The sequence below is a fragment of the Haliotis rufescens genome, unplaced genomic scaffold, assembly GCF_023055435.1.
Source record: "Haliotis rufescens isolate VD_foot unplaced genomic scaffold, xgHalRufe1.0.p SCAF_4, whole genome shotgun sequence".
Lineage (NCBI taxonomy): Eukaryota > Metazoa > Mollusca > Gastropoda > Lepetellida > Haliotidae > Haliotis > Haliotis rufescens.
In genome coordinates, this window is record NW_025964112.1 from 56,158,596 (window position 1) to 56,178,079 (window position 19,484).

The following is a 19,484-nucleotide window of genomic DNA, read 5'->3' on the forward strand; positions in this document are numbered from 1 at the left end:
AGTTATGAACTGTGTACCTTCTGTCTCCCAGACCCAAGAGAAGGTATTATGAAAGGAGTCCAACTCAAGTCTAGAATGATTTGGCAAGTCTAGATTTCGAGGACACTAGGTATTGTCCTTGGCTCCATTTGGATTTTATATTTTTATTTCGTAGTAGATAAATATTTTAAAATATGATAACTCTATTTCTGGGATTAAATGTCAGACAATGCTTAAGCTTTCCTTCAATGAACCTGATCACTAAACTTTAATTCGACACATACACTGGTCTATATCCCGTTACGCATTTTCACATATGACACCGTCGTCATGTAGCGGGGATGTTGTTGAGGGAGTCGTTTAACAACAAACAAACATGAAGCTGTATACCGCAAATTACTATACCTGATCAAATAACCCTCCACAATGCCCGTGCACGCTACACCTTTCTCTCACGTGCAACATATCTAAACAGCATAAATTATATCCAACTGGTGTTATTTAGTATGTTGACTGTGTAATCACTCAGCGAACACCCAACACATCCACTTACTTGCCTGTAAGATAAGACATTTGACACAGTTTACAGACTGGTCCGTCAATTTCAACATGGCGGCTGTCTTTTTTCTGGTGTTGCTGTCTCTGCTGAAGGCGACTCAATCCGACTGTGTGGAGGAGGCGGGGGATTTTAACTTCAACTTCAACTCCTGGGATGCTGTCGGACCTCTGGACCATTTCTGGGGAAGCACTGGCTTCTGGTGAGATACTCACCTGTCAATGTAATATTCAATAATTTGTCATATTGTACTTATGTCAACAGTGACGCAAATATTTTCTTTGGTGTGAATGATGAAAGAACCGATTGGGAGGGGACGACAGTGACGTCGGTGACCGTGTGTCAATGTGTCGTCGGTGCTCATCCCATCGACCTATGGTTTGTGGTTACTAAAGGTTACTTCCGGCTTCGTACATTGTACCCATTTTGGGAATCGAACCCGGGTCTTCGGCGTGACGAGCGAACGCTTTAACCACTAGACTACCCCACCATTTAACTACATGTAGCATGTATACTGAAATCAGTCCCCCAGATCCACACGAGAAGGCAGCTGACTACATGCTGAGCTCAGACATGCGGCAGAATCTGGCCTTCATCGGAGCGCTGCCCCACAGGGCCATAGAGCAGGTCAGGGTACACTGGCTTCTGGAGCTTATCACGGTACAGAGGTGGGTGGAACAACCTTATTGTGATCGATATGAGTCTTACATACCGAACGTGGTCTTAAGACATTAACAATATTCATTTTTCTGCATACTCCCCTTCTACATTAATACTGTCAACGCGCCTGTGTTGACGGGGAATTAGCCCTTGGGGGAAAGAAGGATAAAATCGACATCACTGTCCAGGAACGCTTTATGCACAACATGTTAACAATAAACAACAATTGCACAATGAGCGGAATACCTGCTCTGACAACACAAACACAGCAATGAGCGGACCTTCCAGCTCAGGCGTACAAGAGGTGAGCGGAGCTCCAGCTCACCTCAGGGCGTTTCCTACGAGCGGCACATCCTGCTCGAGGTCGTCCCTATGCCAGCACTCGGAATACCAAGCCTGACTAACACCGTAGTAACTGTGTAATGGTAGCACATATATAGTACTGAACAATGGAAATACAATAACGTTGCTCTGGACATTGGACTTCCGGGGGTGACGTACCGACACAACTCAGGGGATGAACAATTAAGGCAAAAAATGTCATACTATAAATAACAGTAATTAACGGGAAGTGATAAAGTAGCCCAGGTTGGCTGTCAGTCAATATACAATGAAATGTTGGTGAGGATTAACAACGGGGATTAGCGCCTAAAACGTAATGACAATTAAGTTATGGAGACATGGCTACAGGGTAATTTGCCTTTGGAGTCAAATGTACTTCAGACAATGGTAGTCGTAAATCAGTCGCTATGACAATACACTTGCGCAAACGATTTTATCCCAGTTTCGTAGACGCAACCCCATTTTCCAGACACTCTGTATGTAAGTTCGCATTGTACCCCCCCCCCCCCCCCCCCCCCATTTTAAAAACCTGGATCCGACTGCGACACCACTCAAGTTCCTCCTGGGGTTAATGTGAGCGAGTTTGATTACACGCCGCTGTGAACAGTATTCCAGTATTCCAGATTCCAGTGTCACGGCGTGTGAGCTTGAGCTGGGAGGAAAGCCCGAAGTGACGCAGGTCTCAGACGTTTACCACTTTGGTGAAACCCACGAGTATGGGTATGGTGCTTACAAACCTAAAAACACAATCGGGGAAAACCGGGATTGGAACCCCCACCCATAGCGAACGAAGACGGATGTGGGGTATAAATGCTGACAAACCTAGAAACACAATCATTGCGAGATTCGAACTCACGATCTGGCACACATTGGAGACGCAAATCTCACCAACGAAGCGGTGGCAGTCGTTACCGACCCTTGAAGATCCAGGTTTGAATAGCTCTTCAGCAACCCATGCTTGTCGTAAAAGGCGACTAACTGGATCGAGTGGTCAGGCTCGCTGACTTGGTTGATGCATGTCATCGTGTCCTAAATGTGTGGATCGATACTCATGATGTCAATCACTGGATTATCTGGTCCAGACTCGATTATTTACAGACCGCCGTCATATAGCTGGAATATTGCTGAGTACGGCGTTAAACAACAGACAAACAACAAACAATCCACGCTGGTAAAACGCATGACCAACGGTTTTGTTCTGACAAACCTAGAAACAGGGCGAATATATACTGTATAGTACAGACATATAGTTTCCACCTCTCCAAAAGGACGCGACTCTTCAGTCTCCCTCGTCTGTTTCCCATGATACAGCCCATGAGTGACTGAGTGAGTATGGTTTTACGCCGCTTTTAGCAATATTCCAGCAATATCACGGCGGGGGACACCAGAAATGGGCTTCACACATTGTACCCATGTCGGGAATCGAACCCGGGTCTTCGGCGTGACGAGCGAACGCATTAACCACTAGGCTACCCGACCGCCCCTACAGCCCATGAAGACACTGACATTATTAGGCGTATGATAGAGTTTTAATATGGACACATGTTGCCACTGTTATCACTATTTCAGATTGTGAAACACTGATTTTGGTAGAACTGTGTGTGAACTTAGGACACAGGCTTCACTCTCAGTGTTTCGAGACTAAATGGTTGACGTATCGCCGTGCGTTGAAATCTTACTTCCTCCTATACATACAGTGTTTCAGCTGGGAGCCCGGCCTACAACTTCAGCCACTTGGACGCCGTGATGGAGCTGCTCCACGTGAACGGTCTGAGGCCTGGGTTTGAGATCATGGGCAACCCCTCCGCCTTCTTCACCGACATGGAGAACAAGACGCAGGTGTACCAGTGGCGAGACCTCGTCCGGCATATAGCAACCAGATACATAGGTCTGTGTGGTCTGACGAGTATTTTATTTAGCGTGAAAATATTTTTAAAAACTATCGTAAACGGGAAAATATCACGTTATTGTAAAATATCAATAAGAACGTTACTGTGTATTTTAATATTTAACAGATGTTACATTTGGGATAACACTTTCTCAGTAAAGTACAAGACTCAGTACACCGTCCGGGAGGGGTACACAAAGTACGTGATCTAGACTACCAGTTGTCGAAGCCTAGGTGGCTGAGTGGGTTAGATCGCTGGAGATTAGGTGCCTCACTATGGCAGTGAGGGTTCGAATCCGGGATGGGTATCAACCCCCAAAAGTACGAGAATCTGTACATTTGACCACTTTCTAAATGACATTGGGTGTCAATATTTTAATATGCTAAAATGTCGTAAAAGAAGAATATAACTAGTTGTAACGACACAACAAAACATGTCAGATAACAGTTTTCAGTTCAGTAAATCACATAGTTATAGTAGCTGTTTCGGTCTCAAGTCTGGCGATGAAGCTATCAGTTGATGCTTGGTATAGCTTTTTATGCTGTAGTTGGAAATGCAGTCAGTCCAATCCAAAGAATTCATATTCTTTCACATCTGTGGGCGGAAAACCCATTAGAGATAATTGGTATCAAATGTGTGTGAGATCAATCTCATTAAAATCAGATCTTAGTTCTCGCTACCGCTAAACAAAGCTTTGTTTAGTGGTAGCGAGAACTAAGATCTGATTTTAATGAGATTGGTGTGAGATCGGATTCCAGTGATTGGCTCCTCCACGATGATGACGTGAGGTCAGATGGTGACCTTTCTGATTGTGATTCATTGATGGGTTAATCATGCTTCAGTCGAATTCTCCTCCGTCTGAGCCGAAACGTTTGAAGTGTTGATAAAGGTTCTTGAATCCTATCTGGTTTGTCGGGTGGCCGAGAGGGGACATCGCTTTCTCATCTTCAATTACGGCCGCGAGAAAGCGATAAAGCGAAACCACCAATCTCATTAAAATCAGATCCTAGTTCTCGCTATCGCTTAACAAAGATCTGAGGACGTCCCATTACGGGTCAAGTCAGAACGACCTTTCATCCGACCAATCAAACCGTCGCTTACCAGATCATGAAAGTGACAGTCGGAATGTATTTCCTAATCATGCAACCTCGAAAACGTTAACACGGGGTATTCCGAACGACAGTTACGACCCGTACGACTGATTCCGTCAAAAGTATCGTCTATCTCTCGGTTCCGAGGGATAAACATTTGAACGGAGGACGCGTTGTACAGTACATAGGAAGCACTGCCATACACTCTCAGCCATATATTGGACACTCCGGAATGTTCGTTTGTTCAGTTTTCCAAATATTAATCGAGAACTGTGTCAATATTTTTGTCAAGCGTAGACAGAAATGGAATTCGCTGAAATGAGGTTGAAACGAGTGCCGTAAAGCTCGAGAAAGCTGCTTTCTAATTGGCTGGTATCATTTCAGTCGTCGGTCAAAGTTCGCGAAAGGTCGTCCTGACGTGACCCGTAATGGGATGTTCTAAGATCTTTGTTTAGCGGCAGCGAAAACATAAATCTGATTTTAATAAGATTGCGAAACCACAAGACGAGAAAGTGATATGTTTTAATAATTGTAATTTTTCCTTTTCAGAAAGTTTTATCGTACAACTCAAACCTGACTCGCTTTCGCGATGCTTTTTAACACAACTCGTTGGCGGATAAATGGTATCTGACAGACACTCGTGCTGTAATCTCTAAAGTACTCATGGAAATGAAAAAAACCTGTTTTGCTGGATTTAATAATCGACACAAAGCATTACGTAGATGTAAATACGAAATAACAAAACAACTGGAAAAGTACTAGTCTGGATTTGCTAGTTTTATCTCAGTGTTCAATACAAAATGTACTTTACAGGAGGTAATTTGTAGGCACTTTCAACATTCAAAAATAAAACTAAGTCCAAATTGACATGGCAGAAACAGGCTATAGGCATTATGCAAATTAGCCTGGAAAAAAGTTATCAAAACAACAATAAAAATAACAGCTATGTTTATGTACATAATAATAATGACATGTAAGTTGTTGTTTAAGAAGGGAATATGTTACTTTTACGTTCTGATATTTTGACGATGATTCACTATCCCACAATGCCACTCACAAATCACTAACCACTGACAAATCACATGCTCGTGGGTTTCAAGCACCTGTTTTCACCTGTCGTCAAGGTGTCATAGGTCATGGACATTCACCTTGATCTACTAACACCTAGTTATGCTCAGTTTCACAAAAGTCTGTTTTGTTCATATTTTTACACACTTTTACGTGTAAAAAGACATAAAAACCTTTGATACGCTGTATTAAAAATCTGAGAAACAGGGTTTTTTCATTTCCGTGAGTACTTTAGTACATGGGATACTGATAAATTCCTTCTTGTGGTGCCAATATTTTTGCAGGTATATATGGACTGGAATATGTGAAGACGTGGAACTTTGAGTCATGGAACGAACCAGACTGTGGACACTTCAATGAGCTGATGACAAAACAAGGTGCGTGACAAGGCAATGTGGACATATACTGTTTTGTTGTTTGTTTGTTGTTTAACGCCGCACTCAGCAATAATCCAGCTATAGGACGGCGGTCTCTAAGTAATTGAATCTGGACCAAACAATCCAGTGATTGACATCATGAGCATCGGTCCACGCAGTTGGGATACGATGACATGTATCAACCAAGTCAGCTAGCCGGACCACCCGATCCCGTTAGTCGCCTCTTATGATAACCATAGTCGCCTTTTACGGCAAGCATCGGTTGCTGAAGACCTATTCAAGCTAGCTAGTTTCTGGCGGTCATAACGGTATTCGTGTGTTAATAATTGCACTATAATTGTCTTTGAGGTGAAATTATGGGATGTCTTTGATATGCTCTGATTTTCTGAAAAGGTTACTTGAACTACTATGACGCATGCTCGGAAGGATTGAAAGCTGCCAGCCAATCGCTGATCTTCGGCGGGCCTGGAGACTTATGTGACACCAACAAGACCGACACTTACAGAGACGCATTGTTCGAACACGTCACTTCCGGTACTAACTACTTCACTGGAGAGACGGGTATAAGACTTGACTTCATCTCGATGCACAGAAAGGTACGTTGTCAGCGATGAGCGTTTCATTTGCCTTTGCATGTGTTTCTGACGAGTGCCACCGGTGGGGCAGGATACACCTGGTATCCTTGCTATTTGACAGTGATTCATAAACAGTGATTCATAAACACATGCTCATGACAAAGTCGGAATTGTACAATCGACTCTACCTTATGCTGATATTTCTATTGGATATGAAAGTGTTGGGTCGCTGCTTCATTGTTATTATTATTATCATCTTCATCATCATCATTATTATTATTATTCTTATTCTTATTCTTCTTATTATTATTACTTGGTTTACGAATCCGCCAACCAATATCATCACGAATGTGAAAAAGACAAACGGTGGCAAAGTTAGGCAGGGAAGAACAGCTTCAGAGCAAACGACCCTGATTCTGGTGAAACTTGGGACCGCCTCCGTGGTCAAGTGGTAGAGCGTCCGCCCGGAGAGCGGAAGGTCCGGGGTTCGATCCCCGGCCGCGTCATAACAAAAGACGTTATAAGATGGTACTTGTTGTTACCCTGTCTGGCGCTCGGCATTAAGGGGCTAAAACAAGGACTGGTCGGCTCGGAGTCAGTATACTGTGTCTGAGTGGGGTATTCATGTTAAACTGCGGCATGGTATCTCAGTGAGCTAGCACTATAAATCGGCATCAGTCCGGACTAGTACAAGCAGCCACACAAACACACACACGTACATGGACGTCGCTATATAAGTGCAATAATCTTGGACGCGACGTTAAACCCCATTTCACCTCACTTCACCTCTGGTGAAACTTGGAAATAGTGAGAACATCTCATCATGTCAACTAGATCCAAATAATCTGTATTTCCGTCTTCCCCTACACGACCTTGTCTTGTTTGTTATTTTCCTCCTGTCACGGGCGGTCGGGTAGCCTAGTGGTTAAAGCGTTCGCTCGTCACGCCGAAGACCCAGGTTCGATTCCCGACATGGGTACAATGTGTGAACCCATTTCTGGTATCCCCCGCCGTGATATTGCTTAAAATATGGCTAAAAGCGGGTTTAACCTCACTCACTCACTCACTCACTCCTGTCATGGTATCGTCTTTCCCTACAGGGTCTCGAAATGGCGAAGAACATCGTGGATGGTGAGTGGGACATATATTCCCACCTTCGCCAGAAATATCCGAGTCTGGTGAACAAGCCCTTCTATAACGAGTAAATACGCCTCTACAATGATACAACACCTAGACGCAGCTGTCATGCATGGACATATGCCAATTTAACACGAGAACGAGTATATATGCAGATGTCATTCATGTACAAATGCCAATTTCACCTAAGAATGATTATTTATAAAGTTGCCATGCATGGTCATAAGCCTATACAGTGGACATTCAAACAACAATAATAATAATAATAATAATGGATACAAAGAAATGCATGTAAATAATTAAGAAGGCTAACATTTTATAATTAAAGAAATTGTTCCATAATTTATCAGTGGAAGGTCTCCTGCGATAGGACATGTTACCACTGATTTTCTTAAACAGGACAACATCGATGTCGGTGTTTAAACATTTAATATCTGTCGAAGCTCGAAAAAGGTGACACGCAACACTTGAATACGTCTTTAAACGCCCCAATAGAGCAGTGATGCTATCTGGTGATGACGTTTCTGTTTCCAGTGAGGCCGACCCACTCGGGGGCTGGAACAAGGATGAAACGTGGAGGGCGACCGCGGGGTATGCCGCCATTGCTGCAAAGGTAGGCCAGGGTTCTTTTAGAATCTGAAATTTCAAATGTTGAAAAACTCGCATAAAATACTAAAGAGTGAGTGAGTGAGTGAGTTGGGTTTAACGTCGCTTTTAACAGTAACCAGTTATATCGCGGCGTGTCAGCTTAATGTGGGAGGAAAGCCCGAAGTGATGCAGGTCTCAGACGTTTACCATTTCGGTGAAACCCACGAGCACGGGTATGGTGCTGACAAACCTAGAAACATAATCGGGGCGAACCGGGATTCGAACCCACAATCATAGGTTTCTGGCGTGCCCAAGGAAAAATACTAAAGAAAAAATGGAAGGGAATGCATAGCCAAAGTACATTTAGACATGGCGTCAAATGGTATTCGATCGTGTGTCCAGTATATATCCGAATAATCTGAACATGTACTGGTATATGCGAGACATTATGTCAAAGACACGCTACCCTTTGCAAACGTTGGCCTATTTGTATCCATCACTCGCAGGTACGTGGGTCAGGTACTTATGTTTAGTGTCAATTTCAATGTTGGATATGGGCGAAATGCCGTTCTGCAATTAGAAATTACACTGAGACCATTGCATGTGGTGTAGGGTTGGGGGTGGTAGGGGTGGGGGTGGGGGTGCTGGTGGAGGGGGATGGAATAGCCTAGTGGTTAAAGTGTTTGCTCGTCACGCCGAGCGAAGACCCGGGTTCGATTCCGAGATGTACGATAACTACAACAACATATATTCAGGTTCTAGACATCAGCGAGCGAACGCTACCAGGCTATCCCGCCACCTCAAAGACCCGGGTTCTATTCCCGACATGGGTACAATGTGTGAAGCCCATTGCTGGTGTCCCCCGCTGGAACATTGCTAAAAGCCGCGTAATACAATACTCACTCACTCACTCAGTCAGTAAATGAGGGAATAAGTAATGATTTATGCCACTGTAAGCAATAATCTGGAATCGAACCAGGGCCTTTGGCGTGACGATCAAATGCTTCAACCACTATGCTACCCCCGTCCATTGGCAGCAATGAAGATGCTTAATACTGTGCTACCATGTCCGTCGTCCGTCTTACAGATAATTGGGCAGCACCAAAATATCTTCAGAGCAAATGCCAGCGCTGGATTGAAGTATTCACTCCTTAGCAACGACAACGGCTTCCTTAGTTACTATCCACACCAGTTCACGCAGCGCACCCTGTTGGCGAGATTTCAAATGAACAACACAAAATCACCATACGTGACGTTTATACCTAAACCCATTTATGCGACAATGGTAGCCTTGTCCTTCCTGGGAGACAAGCAGGTTCATCTTGAAGCAAGGAGTAAGTAATCTCAGCACTAGGCTAACGCTTTCATTGTTTATATTATATTCACACTTTGGATGCCGAATTTTTGAATAAGTTCTAAAAAGTTAAAGTTGTGCAAGCATTGCGGTCCCACCGCTGGGTCTACCGCTGACTATAACAGAACAGAGAATTTCCTTTTGGGAAGGATCTGTCAATACGGACATCGATAACCAAACTTCTTGTTAAATGCTATTTTGTTTCTGTACCATTATTTTATATCATTTTTTAAATTTTATTTTATGTTCGTTGTGTCCCTTTGTTGTGTTACTTCAGACGGGATTATTAGACAAGACTTGTCTGCGTGCCTTGGTGCTTAGGATTTAAAAACAAAATAATCTGGTCGAGTTAAAAATCAGAAGAAAAACACATCATTTGTACTTTATTTTTCACAGTATTTTACTGTGTTATTTGTTTTCGGATATGATGGATGTCCTAAAAAACTGTTGGTGAAATAAAATTAAAATGTTCGGCTCTCTTCATGAAAGTACATTGCGTGTTTTGAAACAAAGACCAAAATATTATCCTGTCTCTGCAAAAATCCCACACACATCTTTCCCTTCCCATGCTATTAAATAGTGGGTCCCATATGAACGAAAAGGTACGGATATAGTAAAATGTTGCTTGGACGCTTGAATACAGGTGGCATAACGACCGCGATACTCTTTAATTAACCCTGTACATGTATAACCATATTATTCCACCCCAGCAATGGCCGGCGGCCCCGTCTCCAACTTGTCTCACTATGGCGGCGTGGCCACGCTGCACGAGCCAGAAGATGATACGTCCTCTGATTGGTGAGTCTCCAGACATCGGCAGCTCCCGTTCTGTAGATATGTCTCTCGGATTTACCAGTGCAATCCTTCACAATACCCTCGTTATCTGTGGCCGACTTGATAAATCACCTCAGTCCATTTACTTAATGAAACTGTTGTACTCTGCTGTAGTTTGCTATATGACTACTACACGATTTGCAAAGTTCTCGTCGTTGTCCACAACGTCCATTATACAAATTAATCAATTAATGTCGAGAATAATAGAAACTTGATTATTTTTTGTGTGAGCGTCATCAGGTTAAAACTTGTGTTTGCTTATTTTGTGTGACGTGATGCACTATTGGGTTATTGTTTGACATGATGCACTATTGAAGTATTGCGTGACGTTAGCGGGCGTCTTTGTTTTCGACGTGATGTTTTAGCTGGCAGTCGGCGTTCTTCGTCTACAACAGCTGTGATATCGGACATGGCAAAGACTGGGGCCTCCTCGACCTCACCTGGAACATCCGACCACCCTCTGACAATGAAGGTACCAGTGACATGCGCAGAGCATGTATGAGACCTGTAGGCTGTCAGTTAATCGATGCTAGCGCATACTATACATATAAACCAATTTCATTCAAATCGCATATTTTACTCCGATACGATACCTCTCAAAATAGGATGAACGACCGTGTTTCTTGAGCCAAACAGATGGCAGCTTTTTTAAACGATACGGCTTTATGTCATTACTATTTACAGATTTGTACATATGAATATCCACACAGAACACAAATATTCTTCAGAGGGTGTGGATGTAATGGCGCTCAGAAACGACAGAGTGTGAAAATATACACAACAATATCATGATGCGTTCCTATTTATCTACATTCGGAACTTGTCGTTTTTGACGATTGCATAATAATTACCCTATATTCTCTCTGATAAGTTGATACATATACCCAAAGGCATCAGTACCTATGATCATCTTCTTATTCATCACATTGTAGTTTGAAGGCTAATCACTAAAAATGTGCTGCCTTTCTTTAAAGATTTCAAATGGATTGATGCTTAGAAAGACCATGCATGAGACCCATCACTTTCTATAAATAGAAAATGATTTATTTTTAAATTCACATTTTTAATATCTACCTGGTAATTGTTGTTTAGTTTTCCTCACCCATTAGAATTGTACAAGAGGGGAGAAAACCTTTAATGTGTGACTCTCCTTGCTACCACGATACTCATCGAAGCGGCATTAAGCTCCCTTATAATCTGTGTCGACAAACGGATTTGTATGCGTTAGAATATCGACCAATCTGTAAATCAATGATTCCTTTACATTGGTTCTATGTTTAGTTTGGCTAGAGAGCAATTGCTTGATTAATTTGTCTTAAAATAACGAAGAATGAGACAATGTAATGACTAATATTTAGTGGGACATCATCAAGAGTGAGTAAGGGACTTTAAACAATATTCCAGTTATAGCACGGCGTGTCAGCTTAATGACCTGGGAAAGCCCGAAGTGATCAAGGTTTACCACATGGTGAAACCTACAACGACGGATATGGTGTTGACAAATCTATAAACATAATCGGGGCGAACCGAGAGTCTGACCCACGATCTTAGGTTACTGGCACGCCAAAGGGACGCAACTCTGCGCAGAGAATTGTGGCGCCTTAGACTAGTGGGCCCTACGAGCCCCGTCGTGACCTCGACCCTTGGTAAACGACCTGTATGACATTGTTGTTCTGTTCCCATGGAGACCTGCGGCTGATGATGTACTCGGTGAGTCCCCTAGGGGGAGACCCCTACGGCGTCTGGACAGGGCTGTTCAACTCAACGGATTTCCCCACCCTCGACCAGTTCCGGTGGCTTCGCCAAGAGGGGGTAAGATTTGTTTGTTTGTTGTTGTTTAACGCCGCAATCAGCAATATTCCAGCTATATGACGGCGGTCTGTAAATAATCGAGTCTGGACCAGACAATCCAGTGAAACACATCATGAGCATCGATCCACGCAATTGGGATACGATGACATGCATCAACCAAGTCAGCAAGCCTTACCACCCGTCCCGTTAGTCGCCTCTTATCTCACGGCAAGCATAGTCACCTTTTACGGCAAGCATGGGTTGCTGAAGACCTGTGCTACCCCGGATATTCACGGGTCTTATCCTCAGTGAGAAATATGTCGCCATGACATGTTGAGGTCAAAGGATAATGATCTGATACACGAATCTTATCCCGGATCTTCTCGGGCCATAGGGGATAAGAACACACCACACCTAACTATCGCTTGATCATATAGTCGGAATGTCGATTAACGTCGCTATAACCAGTAGTCAGAAAGGCAAATCAGTGGTTGATAGTATGGTCAACGCTCCGCACCAGGGCGCCATGACGTATTAACAGTCACGCAGTCCAAGAGGGACTCATTAACATCTTGTCTCTGAACTGAACATATCTTATAGAAAAATCAGTTGTTAAATTACCTTAATAAAAATGTAATAAAAAGGAGCCAAGAGACTCTTCATTTTCAGATTTTCCTGATACTGCTGTAATCTAGACTTGCCAAACATTATAGACTTGCATGGCCTGTATTGGATAAATTTGTACCAGGGTTTGTATGACAGATTAATAAGGGGCCGATCTTGTAGTATTTTTAGTATATTATTATACCCCCGTTTACGAAGTAAATCGGGGGTATATAGCGTTCCGTCCGTCCGTCCTTCTGTCCGAACTTTTGTACGGCCCAAAACTTTTTTACCATGCACCCTAGCTTCACCAAACTTGCTACACATATTCACCACAATGAGTACTTGTGCCTTTTGCTAGTTTGAAGGTATTGGCTGGATAATGTCGTGCCAGAACAATGTGATCTGGTATTGATAGTGGGTACTTGAACGAAGGGCCCTCAGACTCAACCAGCCTGTGTCGCTATCTCGTAAAAATTCACTATACAACGATAGAGCATGTGTCTGACACGCTTCGACCACGATCGTGGGATGACTTGACTTCGAAGATAGCAAGAGTTGCTTCCCTTTTTCACATGCAACCTCACGGGAAAACCTTTACCGATCAATCATATATGCAGTTTATAATTGTGCTTATTATGAATCTGGCTGCATGTGTTTATTATGATATGATTTATCTTTGTTAGTTCAAAATGAAATAAACAAAGCAATGGCTACTATTTCGTTGAATCTGAATTTTAAACTCGGAGCGACGAGCGACCAACACAAGTAATACCTACCTATACTTACTTATAGCCAGTAATAAAATGGTCATTTTAGAATCAAAGTCAATGAATTTGGACATTAATGTTTCATTAAAGCATGATATAACAGGGTCCAGTGTGGCATCTTGCCTCGAGAAGCAGCATTCCTTTATGTGTCCTGCTTCGATGAAGCCACGCCTTAAATTGTTTCATGCGTAATGTGAGTGTTTTGAGGGGCATCCAGAATCTAGTAAAACAATAGTCTTGTTATTTCCATTTAATAAGCATCAGTGATGACATTCCAGGTCTTTGAGTCCATGGCTGGCTATGAAATGGTGGTCACAGATTGAGTTGAAATGAATAATTATCCTGCAGTCACCTTATTCACTTCAAAATACCACCATATACCCCCTGAAAGTTCCCAGCTGGCGTATTTAGTGAATGGCGGCCATTTTGAATTGTTAAGGAAATTCATAAACCACTAATATTTCTCTCGAGTACTCTTAGCTTTTGGTGTACACTTAGTCCTAGTTTTTGTTATGATTAACTGTTACTTTTTCTTAGAATTTTCTCAGACTCTTAGACTTCTTAAGCACTCGGAATCTTTCTTATGAATACGGTCCCCGGTCGGCGGAATAAAAATACAATTGCTTTTGATTTTGTATACCTTTTTTTCACATTTCAATGATTTGGAGTCGGTGGATTTGTAAACCTAGATTAATAACGTCTGGCCTGTTTAACATTCTAAAGGTGTGTTACAGAACGACTTGTCATATAGTGTCGGTACATGGTGATTGAGCAGGGGTCTTCCATTGCAGAACGTGATACCGACGAGTGCGTATGTCCCCCACAATGCCACCACCGTGCTGCTACCCCCGGGCTTCCAGATCCTCACCGACACAGTAGTTGTGCTGCACCTGTGTGGCAAGTCGAGGCACCCCCCTGAACAGGTCTGGAATCACGTGCTATCAGCAATTGTCTGCTTAGTCGCAGACTGCGGTAGCTATAGATCACTCGCCTTGGTAAAGGGTAGATTTTGGTTTGGTTGGGTTTGTTGTTTAAAGCCGCACTGTCTTCCTATCCATTCATGTAACAATTCCGACTATTGATATGCAGTTGCAGTATTCAAGTGTTTGTTTGTTTGTTGTTTAACGCCACACTCAGCAATATTCCCGCTATATGACGGCGGTTTGTAAATAATCGAGTTTGGACCAGAAAGTCCAGTGATTATTATCATGAGCATCGATCCACGCAATTGACATCGATGAAATGCATCAACCAAGTCAGCGAGCCTGACCACCGACCCTGTTAGTCGCCTCTTACGACAAGCATAGTCGCCTTTTACGGCAAGCATGGGTTGCTGAAGACCTATTCTACCCCGGATCGTAACGGGTAGAATCGCTATGCAATGACAGAACCTTGATTGCATGATAATCAGATGATTACAACCGATCAGAATTCTGATAAAAACACAGTACAAGGTTGCTTTAAGGGAAGGGTGAATGCATACACTGGATGCAGTCTCAGTTTTAAAACATTCTTTACCCAACGTTTATTTTTGTATGGTATCCTTTTTTAAACAGTGTTGAATTTGTAATCTATTGACAATTATTATATGTATCCATGTATGTTGTTTGTTTGTTGTTTAACGCCACACTCAGCAGTATTCCAGCTATATGACGGTGGTTTGTAAATAATCTATCTGGACCAGACAATCCCGAGATTCGCATCATGAGCATCGACTGGGATACGATGACATGCGTTAACCAAGTCAGCGAGCTTGGCCACCCGACCCCGTTAGTCTTTATAACACTGTCTTTATAACTCTGTGTGAACTCTGTCTTTACAATTCTGTGAACACTGTCTTTGTAACTGTGTAATTTCTCCCCCCCCCCCCCCCCCAAAAAAAAAAAAATATATATATATATAAAATATATATATAATATATATTTAACAAAATTGGCCCCGAAAATTCTAATGCGGCAGAATATGAAATGGTCGGTCCCTTAAAACCATAACGTCCACTTGCTGTGTCAGGTGACTGGTGTCCGCTTTATTGAGGTCACGGCTGGACAAGTGCAGGTGGTGTGGTCAGATGAAGCCATAAAGACAAAGTGAGTCGGGGGTGGGGGGTTGGGGTGGTGGAGGGGGAGAGGGGCTGTTGATAAGAGGGGATGGGGTGAATTTGTGTGTGTGCTGGGGGTGGGGGTGGGGTAGAGAGCTGGGGAGTGCAGTGATACGGCAGGATTTAACCTTAGTCTTAAGCTTTCCTCAAACCACAGGGCATAGATTCGAATCCCACATTAGACCTGATTATCGCCCCTGGTCTGTCAGCACAATACCTCGTTTCACAAAAGTGGTAAACGTCTAGGATCTGAGTCATTTTGTGGTTCCACGAATCAGGCTGACATGTATTTGTCGTCCTAAAACAGTGTTCGAAATACCTGCCTGCCCGACCGTCCGAGACGGGTTGATTTCAACTCGGGCTGCCAGATTTTCAAATCCCCCCTGCCCGACGGTCGGGTTATATTTCATATGTGACAATATTCTAAATATTTCCCGATGATAAGCATTAATTCACATGTAAAGATGAATGATAAAATGTAACCAAAAAGAAACCCCGTTAGCTTATCCCGAGAAACATATGATTATAGTGGGCAGGCAGGTTTTGGTCAGGGCTGGCAAGTATTTCATACCCTGCCTAAAACCAACTTGCTTAAATTTACGTTCACACCGAGATACACGGCCACGTGCAACACGTGTTTGTAGCAGGTCCACGTTGTCACTGACAAAGCCGACAGATGTCACCTGCGACAGGTGTTACCTACAGCGCTTGGGACGCATTATGATGATATGTCCTGTTCACTCACGCGAGATATTCGACTTATATATATATATATATATATATATATATATATATATATATATATATATATATTCTGTCTATTATAATAAATGTATCCTGTCAAAAAACAATAACAACCTCGAATCTGTCAGGGAAGTAGCCGCTATTTTAAATGTTGAATTTGTTAGAATTTTCTAAGATTTGAGGGATGCGAGTTGTGCCTTATACCAATAAGACTCTGTAAGCGGGGTTTACTTGGGAAAGTTTCCTATCACTACAAATTGACGTAACTCATATCCATATGTTGATTTTGACGAGTAAACATTACATACGAGTGTCATTTAAAATAGTGTTTATTCAAACCCCGGAAGCAACTGACAACGGTCATGTATGTTTTTTTTAAATTATTCTGAAAATAATTTATCATTAATATGATAAACAGCACCTGCTAAGTGTGAAATGTGTGTAGAAACTTCATTGTTGATATTAATATTTGACTTACATCGTGTATTTTCACATTGTCCCACATACAGGTGTATCAGTACATATGAAGTGGAGTACTCCAAACAGGAAGAAGGTCCATTTCAGCTTGTCAATCACGATGCAACCATTGTGACGACACTGGTTGTCTCCCCTGATCCCAAACCAGGTAGGCATTATGTCTGCAATATTCTTATCGAACACATATTTTTTTTAATAATCTGAAACAGGTGTCAGTAATAACGACAATGAAATGATATTTAACTGGAAACACCAATATCAGTAAGCGGAAACACGTTATTATGTAAGGAGTTTTAGCTTTTAGCAATATTCCAGCAATATCGCGACACCAGAAATGGGCTTCACACATTGTATCCATGTCGGGAATCGAACCCGGGTCTTTGATGTGACGAGCGAACGCTTCAACTACCAGACTACCCTGTCACCTCAATGATGTCTAGAACCTGAGTATATGTTGTTGTTTTTTGTACATGTACTATTTGTATATCAGTACTGACATTTTACGTATATAAGATAATTTATCGTTCACTATTATGTAATGTCGCATTTACAAGCATCATGGGTTGATAGAATTTAGTCAAACGTGTAACAATTTAATAACAAAATTGCATTGCAGGCGATGACCCGGATGACGTTGTTCGCGGCTACTACAGAGTCAGAGCCCTCGACTATTTTAAACGTCCAGGACCATATTCGGATATTGTTAAATATTGAAATAAATGAGTTATTGTATATGTGCGTTTGAAAACAAACTGTGTGTTTAATTTGCTTACAATAATTAACAATATTCCTTAAACTTAAAGAGTGAGTGAGTAAATATAAGTTTATGCCGCCTTTAGCAATATTAGAGGAATATCACGGCGGGACACAAGAATGGGTCTGTATATTGTATACGTTATACAGGCTGTTGGCTTGATTATCTAGGTTCGATACAAGCCCTTCATGTGAGGGAATGAATGCTTTTTTTTATCACTTTCTAGAAATTTCGTTTGAAACAATAACTGATCCTATGACACAGACATCCGTGGGACCCGTGAAGATCCGGGGTAGAATATGTCTCCAGCTATATGACGTCGGTCTGGACCAGACAATCCAGTGATTGACATCATGAGCATCGATCTACACAATTGGGATACGATGACATGCATCAACCAAGTCAGCGAGCCCGACAACCCGATCCCGTTAGTCGCCTCTTACGACAAGCATAGTCGCCCTTTACGGCAACCATGGATTGCTGAAGACCTATTCTACCCCGGTTCTTCAGGGGTCCGGTGTCAGAATGATGAGATCTGATTGGTTCACGTGATCTTCATAAACTACTTCAACATACCTCTATGTCAGAATGCTTGCTTGCCTGTTTGTTGTTTAACGCCGCACTCAGCAATATTCCAGTCATATGCCGCGGTCTGTAAAGAAACGAACCTGGAACAGACAATCAAGGGATTGACATCATGGGCATCGATCCACGCAATTGGGATGCGATGACATGCATCAACCAAATCAGCGAGACTGACCACCCGATCCGGCTAGTCGCCTCTTACGACAAGCATAGTCGCCCTCTACGGCAAGCATGGGTTGCTGAAGACCTATTCCACCCCGGATCTTCACGGGTCCCGTGTCAGAATGATGAGATCTGACTGGTCCACGTGATCTTTGTATCCCAACTGGGAGGAAATACATATCTGAGCGGGAGAATAAATCCCTTGTACCCAGTTTCGAAGCAAAGGATGCACATAGCACCCGTCAACATCAGCAAAATCGAACAGCTGTTTTCTATCAATTTTGAGTTTGAATTAATTCTTTTACAATGGCAGATTAAAATTTGTTAGTGGGATATATTCGTTGAAGCAGTATCACTCGGGGTACATAGGGTTCTATGCATCCCCCGTTGGGTTTTATACAACTTGCCTCCGGTTTCGTGGTATAAAACATAACGCAGAACGCATAAAACCACATGTTCCCTTCGTGATACTGCTATAGTGAGTGAGTGAGTTTGGTTTTACGCCGCTTTTAGCAATATTCCAGCAATATCACTGCGGGGGACACCAGAAATGGGCTTCACACATTCTACCCATGTCGGGACTCGAACCCGGGTCTTCAGCGTGACGAGCGAACGCTTTAACCACTATAACGTATAGCGTATGAGTGATACAATCTTACACCCATTATAACACCGTTGGGGTTCCTTGGCAGAGTTTTTTTTGTTAGTTTGTAGTTTTAAACCGCATTCAGAAATATTCCAGCTATATGACGGCGGCCTGTGAATAATCGAGCCTGGACCAGACAATCCAGTGTCAGCGATCCTGACCCCCCGATCCATTTTATCGCCTTTTACGCCCAGCATTCTTGGTTGCTAGGGACAAGTTGTAACCAGGAATCCCCGTGGTGAACAGAATAATTAAATTCCAATGATTCCATATGCATGTTTAAGAGCCAACATAGATTATAAATGGGTGGTTATATAAAATGTATGATCTCACTGATTTGGTCCTATCGTTACACATACCATAAATCTCTTGATTACGTGGTCTTGTGATAGAGCGTCCACCCG

General features: G+C 42.6%; 1 protein-coding gene across 1 annotated transcript; it reads left to right on the top strand.

Moving 5' to 3' along the window:
• The first annotated feature begins 561 nt into the window (after positions 1-561).
• LOC124114669 (alpha-L-iduronidase-like) lies at positions 562-17,665 on the top strand. The gene is made up of 15 exons (XM_046475351.2): positions 562-737; positions 1,060-1,203; positions 3,235-3,425; positions 5,870-5,962; positions 6,356-6,558; positions 7,638-7,738; positions 8,209-8,287; positions 9,350-9,596; positions 10,327-10,414; positions 10,816-10,922; positions 12,138-12,262; positions 14,406-14,537; positions 15,625-15,701; positions 16,966-17,081; positions 17,550-17,665. Exons 1-15 carry the CDS (start codon positions 589-591, stop codon positions 17,645-17,647), a joined length of 1,950 nt encoding a protein of 649 aa, XP_046331307.2. The 5' UTR covers positions 562-588; the 3' UTR covers positions 17,648-17,665.
• The last annotated feature ends 1,819 nt before the right edge of the window (positions 17,666-19,484 follow it).